This window comes from Sceloporus occidentalis, unplaced genomic scaffold, assembly GCF_023333645.1.
Source record: "Sceloporus occidentalis isolate IW3139 unplaced genomic scaffold, rSceOcc1.0.p SCAF_52, whole genome shotgun sequence".
NCBI lineage: Eukaryota > Metazoa > Chordata > Lepidosauria > Squamata > Phrynosomatidae > Sceloporus > Sceloporus occidentalis.
In genome coordinates this window covers 1785305-1792943 of record NW_028317032.1, presented here as the reverse complement: position 1 = coordinate 1792943, position 7639 = coordinate 1785305, and the positions used below count along the sequence as shown (strand labels likewise).

General features: G+C 39.4%; 1 protein-coding gene across 1 annotated transcript in view; it reads right to left on the bottom strand.

The window, feature by feature from the left end:
• Positions 1–2339: 2339 nt before the first annotated feature.
• LOC149288323 (HCLS1-binding protein 3-like) overlaps positions 2340–7639 on the bottom strand; it is a 33799-nt gene continuing 28499 nt past the window's right edge. Inside the window, exon 8 of the mRNA XM_089491821.1 lies at positions 2340–2574. Within this exon, the coding sequence (XP_089347947.1) occupies positions 2340–2574 (235 nt within the window). The remainder of the gene's footprint in view (positions 2575–7639) is intronic.

Here is a 7639-nt window from a genome sequence, read left to right as displayed (position 1 = left end):
GGGTCAGTAGACAGGAATTCCACAATCGCTTTGTAACTTATTGAGAAACACGTAAAAGGATTTGTCTGGCCGATCGAGACATTCCTACAAGTTCAACATGAATTTTAAGAATATGGTTGACTCATAAAAGTTATGTCAACAGGCAACAGCAAGTTTTATTCCGGAAATGTCTGAAAAAACTAGACAGAAGAGTTAATCAGGACACAAATGTGTAGATTTGGTATTTTTGGTGAAGAAATGTGAAGCTTGAAATTTAAAAGATGAATTAAAATGTGCTGCGGCCAACCTATAAAGAAGTGTACGAGTCCTCCGCATCGGAATCACCTACCATACTATATGGATTTATATACTGTGCACTTAGCACTTTTCTGTTGACATCACAGTATCGTACAGTAAAAAAAAAAAAGAAGTACGCTAGGGGTTGATTCTGGTGCAAAGTGGCAAAAGTTTTAAAATCAGCAGAAACATTCCATTGGTTGCTATGGTAATTACACAACTTTGCCCCTGAATAGCCCTTTACATACTATAAACTATATCCAGTCATCTGAACGTTGCAGTTGTTGAGCTTACAAAATCAGGAAAAGGTATCTTGATTGAACAGCATGGAAGGTCTTGTAGAGAACTGACTTAACAGCAATGCAGATTCGATGAATGTTGTTGTCTTGGTTATCAGTTGTGGTCTTGCTGTCATTGGCACAACAACCCAATGTGAGAAACTAAATATATATTCTGAACGGGAGACTTTTATGACTTGTTAGTGGTGGATCTAGAAACGCTCATTTCGGGTCTAAATAATGTGTTGTAATATAGCACTGATAATCTGTAGGTCACTGTTGTGGGCAGTCATATGATATTTTGGTTACATTTAACAACTTGAACACCATACTGACCTAATCCTAATAAAGTCCTTTACTCCATAGACTTTCATGAGTCCGAAGGTCCATCACAGTGATTAAGACTGAGACATTCTATTGTTAAACATGATACTGTATGATAAGAACATGTATGTTTGTCTAGTGTATAACAAAGCTAAACATATACAAGAAGTAAACCTTTTAATGGCAGGTTAAACTTTACAGGCGATTCTGATGTCTCTTGACAAAGGTTTACCAACAACTAGCAGGTTATACAAGAAAGTGGTCTAGATTGGAGATATTAACAGGAACCTGAGAAAATACAATACAGTCATTTCATAGCATGCAGTCGATGCATTATTTCATTCCACACGTTTTTAGAATGTACGCAGCACCTTCCATAGATATGGAAGCCGACCATGACATCATCATCTACGCCATCTACATTTTAATTACATTCTTTATTTTTGTTTGGTTATTTTCTCTATCAGCATAGTAACGTAGCATGAGTAACTCAAACAGAAATTTACTTACATTTTGTTAATAAGTAATTACTTCATTCATTCGCTAAAGCCATAAAGCTTTTAAATTGCATGAATTTAGGAATATAGGATGACCGTAAGGGCAGCAGTGGGGGATATTATAGTTCTAACATAATACATGTTGTATTTCATTCTTCTTACAGCAGACTGCATTTAATATAAACTAAAATGAATGCACATTCACAACTCTTAATACCTTTCATGTTCCAGACATAATTCCTTCCTTCTGTGCCTATGCACACAGAGATGGCACAACCTGTATTATTTTACAGAGGCAACTCATTATATAGTTATCGGGATGCAGTATACATGTGGGCACAAGACACTTAAACTTAGCATGTTTTCACACTGGACCGAATGTTGATCTATGCATTGTGCTCGACTCATTGGTAGCAGCAGAATAGATCAAAAGGCACTTAGCGCAAATGTTTTTCTAGAATGGGAAGTAGGGTGTGTAGGTGTGTTACCCAAATAATAACATTTTTACACCCAAAAATTGTAAGGCTGGTACAGCAGAATCCCCAGAGAGTGAACTGGAGTGGTTTAGTCAAGCTATATATTAATCAAAAAAGGATTCAAAATGTATTATTATGATCTGTTAACATTTTACACATCAGCTGCATGTAGGGTATTTTAATGATCATTTTGACCCAAAACGGTGGTGAAACGTATTATGTTGTAGACATATGACAATAGTCATCTTGCTGATGTCATCACTAGCTACAAAAAAGATAAAAATGTTGAGCCATTTAGGTATAAACACAGCATATGGTCATTTAATACCCTAAAGCTTAACGTTCACCCTTTTTTACAGTTGACGTGCCGGCTTTTAAAGCTATATGCCTCTTCCTTTTACAAATCTGGATGACTGCTGGAAGGCCTTCTGTTTTTGCTGAACAAATAAAGGACACTTTAAGCATGGCAACAGTTTGAAGGTTCACCTTCAAAACAGGCTAAGTGAGTCATCGTCTGCACACTCGTTCTCTTTAATGTACTGCAGAATGTCCGTCTCGTTCATGGCTTGTACGTTGGCCTCTTTTTGTTCCGGCTGTAGACGCGATGGTTGGTTTGACTTGTTGGGCTCCTTCAAGAATGTCGGTTTGGCTGGTATCTTAGGCTTCGGTTTACTCTTTGACTTTACTCCAAGGTTCAAGAGTTTCTCTAAACCTTCTTCAACCCTGGAATGAGAAGAAAAAAAAAATCAATAAAAACATACTGATAAAATGTTAGTTTCTACCGTGTGATATATTTACCGTGAAACTCGGGAGCTTAAGGTAGGGTATTAATCATTTCCATGGCTGGCAGAGGTCTGTAAGTACTTTAGTAAACACATACAAAATTGTATGATTGCGGTGCTCGGTAGGCTATGAGATTTACTCAACATGGTTACAAGATCTTTAGACCAGTGGTACAAAACTACAGGTATCGAGGGCTCCAAACAAGGCAAGAATTCTGTATATCTTTGCAGAATATTTTTTAAAAGGGAAACTCCTGCCATTTATTTGCATGTGCCGTATTTATATTGTCTATAGGGTACCAAGCAATGGCATTATTTGCTGACAGGGTTTCCGTTACTTGAAGTAGAAGAGCAGGAGAACTTACGTAAAGTGCGTCCCTTAGTGTCTGGTTAGCCAGTGTGAGTTATGTGTGATAAATCCAGTGTCCGCCCCAGTGCAGTGTGCTGGACTTCAGCCGGACAATCTTTGTGATTCTTTATGGCCCATCTCATATTGCTAAAGTCACAACAGACCAAACCTAAATAGCTCGCTGTATGGAGACTCTCTGTACAGAGGAATCCATCCAAAATGACTTGTTTCTCTTTAATTGTACTAATAGCACCAGCTTTAGCCATGTTTTTGACCTTTAGGTGGGTCCATCTCCACATAATAATGACATGACCATGGAGCTCTTTTTAAATGACCAACAAATTCTTTCTACTTAAATATCAATCAAATGAAATGTAAAATCACATTCTTACTGCCGGGACTTTATGATTCAGATTGTGAGAGTTCTCTGCCATTTGTAGCTGATGGAAGTAGTTTCTCCAAACTGGGTTCTTCCATGTGCTTTTTAACCCCTTCGAGACAAAGGCTGATTTTACTTTTTGTACCCTTTGTGACAATGGCCTTTTTAACATTTCTGCGCTGCTTGTGTTTAGCTGTAATTTTCTTCTTTCCCGTTTACTGAACCCACACACATTAGATATTGTTTTTTTCAGGACAAGAAGGGCTTTCTTTAGATGACATTGTTTTGATTGTATCATATTATTTACTATTAAAAAAATTATAAAATATGGTGAAAAATTTAGAAAAAAATGACTGTTTCTAACTTTTAGTTGAAAAATCTTTTACTCGTCTATAAAAGGTAATGAAAAAACCTGCTAAATAGATTCTACTATTTGTCCTGAGTTTAGAAATACCCAATGTTTTTATGTTTTTTTGCTTTTTTCTACCCATTATGGGGCAATAAGTACAGGTAGCGTTTTGCTATTTCAAAGCCATTTTTTCCAAATCTGGTAATTCTTCCCCCCATGTGCCATTTCGGGTATCTTTGAACCCGGCCAATGCAATTTACCCCATCAAGTCATATATTTTTGAAAACTAGACAGCCCAGGGTATTCCAAATGCTAGTATTTTAACTCTTTCCATGCACCATATCTACCACCAGTCTTTGTCAAACTTTATGGTAGTCATTTTTTTGCATTTGTTTTGTCATACACATTTTACTTCAGGTATGAATTAAAATGTTCTAGTTTATGTCACTATCACAAAACACCCCAATATGTGTTCAGCAACATCTCCTGAGCGCAGCGATACCCCACATGAATGATTTTGCCTGGCTGTTTGGGGGCAAAAGGGCCACATTTGGGGCATGCGCATTTTTCAATGTTGAACTTTGGCATTTGGGGATCCACTGCCCATGCCCTATTTGGTACATCTTTGAGCCGGGCCATTTCAGTGTGCCCAATAAACCCATATATTTTTGAAAACTAGACACCCCAGGGTATTTCAAATGCTAGTATTTTAACTCTTTCCATGCACCATATCTACCACCAGTCTTTGTCAAACTTTGTGGTAGTCATTTTTTTGCATTTGGTTTTCCACACACATTTTAATTCAGGTATGAATTAAAATGTTCCCGTATATGTCACTATCACAAAACACCCCAATATGTGTTCAGCAACATCTCCTGAGTACAGCGATACCTCACATGAATGATTTTGCCTGGCTGTTTTGGGGCAAAAGGGCCACATTTGGGGCATGCGCTTTTTTCAATGTTGAACTTTGGCATTTGGGATCCACTGCCCATGCCCTATTTGGTACATCTTTGAGCCGGGCCATTTCAGTGTGCCCAACAAAACCATATATTTTTCAAAACTAGACACCACAGGGTATTTTAACTCTTTGCATGCACATATTTTACCACCAGCATTTTTTCAAAGTTTGCAGTAATATTTTTGTGTGTGTATTTTTCCCACACACACCTACTTTATGTATGAATTTGCAGCTCCTGGTTTATGCCGCTGTCACACGACACCCCATAATGTGTTCAGCAACATCTCCTGAGTGCAGTGATACCCCACATGCATGGGTGTGTCATTTTTTGGGGGAACTAAAAGGCCACATTTGGTACGTGTGCATTTTTCTAATTGGAAATTAGATGTGTGGCCATCCTTCCCCCCGTGTTAATTGGGACGTTGTTGAACCTGGCCCATTCAATTTACCCCATCAAATCATACATTTTTTAAAAGTAGACACCCCACGGGCATTTAATATGCCAGTATTTTAACTCTTTCCATGCGAGAATTGTTTTAAGCTAATATGCTAATTTTAGGACTTGCTCACAAAAATATATTTTTTATATATATATATATTTTTTTATTTTTTTTTTTTTTTAAAAATTTAACATTTTTTTTCAACTTGGAGGTTCCCCTGATAGTGACATCAGTGGGAAATGATTTTTACATTTTACTGTTTTTTTACTATTTTTTTCTAATTATTATTAATTTTATTTTATTTTTTAATTTATTTTTACTAATCACACTGTGATTAGAAAGCTGGGCTCCATTGACTTGCATGGTGAATGCAGTACCTGTATTCAACCTGCAAGTGGAGCCAAAGTTCTCTAGATGGTCTGGACTATCTAGCGAACTTTTAAAATTTGTGGTTCCTGTTACAGGACGGCGGCCATCTTCCTTGATGGCGAAGATTGCCGGCAGCTGCGGCTGTGACCGCTCTCCGGAGCGGTCACAGCCCATCAAAAGGTTAGTGTTTGGTGTCGCTGGATGCCTCCTGATCGAGGCATTCCAGCGACACCATTTAAGTTTAGGAGGCGATCGTCGATCGCCTCCTAAACGCTTTTAAAACGGGCGTCCGCCGCCATACAAAGTATGGCGGATGTTGACGCCCCGTGGAGGGGCCAGAGATGGCCCCTTCGTGCCGATCGCGGCGTTGCTGAATGCCTCGAGGTCGAGGCATTCAGCAACGCTTTTTGGGTGCAGAAAGCGATAGTAGATCGCTTTCTGCACCCGTTTAAAGACGTGCCGGTCCTGGCACGTCAATTGTCGTAAAGCACATGCTTTTCCGTGCCGTGCCAGGACCGGCAATTGTCATTAAGGGGTTAATCTGCTCATATAAATTACATTTTAATGGAACGGAACGCATGTATGCAAAGAAGCCTCTGGCTATGCAGTTTGGCTCAATGCCAGTTGACTCATCACCAGTTTCCTTGTTTCCTGAACCAAAATGTTGCAGGAAAGGAGGTAATCCCTGGGATTCCTGGCCCTTGGCCAAAGAAAATCAAGTGAATAAGGTCGGCCCTTAAGTGTATCCATTAGGTTGACCGTCTTTTATCTTTGTCCGGCTAGGGTTTAGCTGACTCTAACAGAAAAGTTCTATTCTACGTTATCTTTAAGACAGAGCCCGACAAACACATCTGGAAGCCAGCTTGCCATTTTTGTGGGTGCCAAAAAGAGGTACATGAATTGAGATCAATATAAAATGGCACACAAAGTTATGGGCCTGATCTAAAAATTGAGGAGCCATGGCTACCTGGCATACGAACAATATATTGATAGTGATTTCACATGAAAATGTTATCTCTCATGTCTTCTGCAATCAGCCGATCGCACACTCCTACCATTGCCATCGTGCTTGTGGATCAGATATGCGAGTGTGGTGGAGGAATGGAGAAAGTAGGCATTGGGGTTTGGTTGGGGCGTTTGAAGGAAAAATACGTTTAGGCTTCATGACCTCACTATACATTATAAACGGCTCATTTCCAATAAGTTTCTGCTGCATATAGAGTTTGGCTGGCCCTGTATAATGTATAGTTATAAACTATACAGGGCCAATACAGCTTGTCTTGGTGGAGGAACCTGCCAGTGTTAATAAAGAGTGAAGAGAGGGCATTGAAACTACGACTCTCCTGCAAAGTCTCTCTTTAGTGAATAGACTCCATTGTGAATCATTTCATAACCAGTACAATGCTAGAAAGGTTAAACAAATCCAAGTAACTGTGGATTGCAAGCTGACAGCAGATAAAACAAATATTAACATTCCATCTGGTGTTCCGGCCAAGCATTGGTTTTCATAAATGAAAGTGTGTTTGTTTTTAAGCTGTCTCTGGGAGGTCCTTTGCATTAGGTTTACCCCACCAATAATCTACTGCTTTCTGTATAGTAGAGGGTATTGGGTTGATACTGGATCTCCACTTGCTTAGCCCCGGCTAAGATCCAATTCCTGATGCCCACTGGTAGGCAGTTCGTCACAGTAACCTTTTACTGCGAACGACAATTCCCTGAAGTGAGCTGCTCATTAAGGCACTTTCTGAGTATAGGTTTGTCGGATCATTTTGTGATGTTTGCAGTTTTTAACCGGGGCTTAGCCATCTTTTAGCCCATTTACTGCCTATGTAACTGAGAGGCAGCCCATTCTTTCATGCCTAAAATGAGGTCCTTCCATCCACCCAAAAAAGGTCCTTCCATCCACCCAAAAAAGGTCCTTCCATCCACCTAAAAAAGGTCCTTCCATCCACCCAAAAAAGGTCCTTCCATCCACCCAAAAAAGGTCCTTCTATCCACCTAAAAAAGGTCCTTCCATCCACCCAAAAAAGGTCCTTCCATCCACTTCCCCCAAATCTTCTCTTTCCTTTCTAGCTTTCTGTTCCAAGTCCGAAATCCCCTACCGTATATACTCCGCACTTATTGTCACTATAAATCTGAACGTAAACGTGCGTAATGTC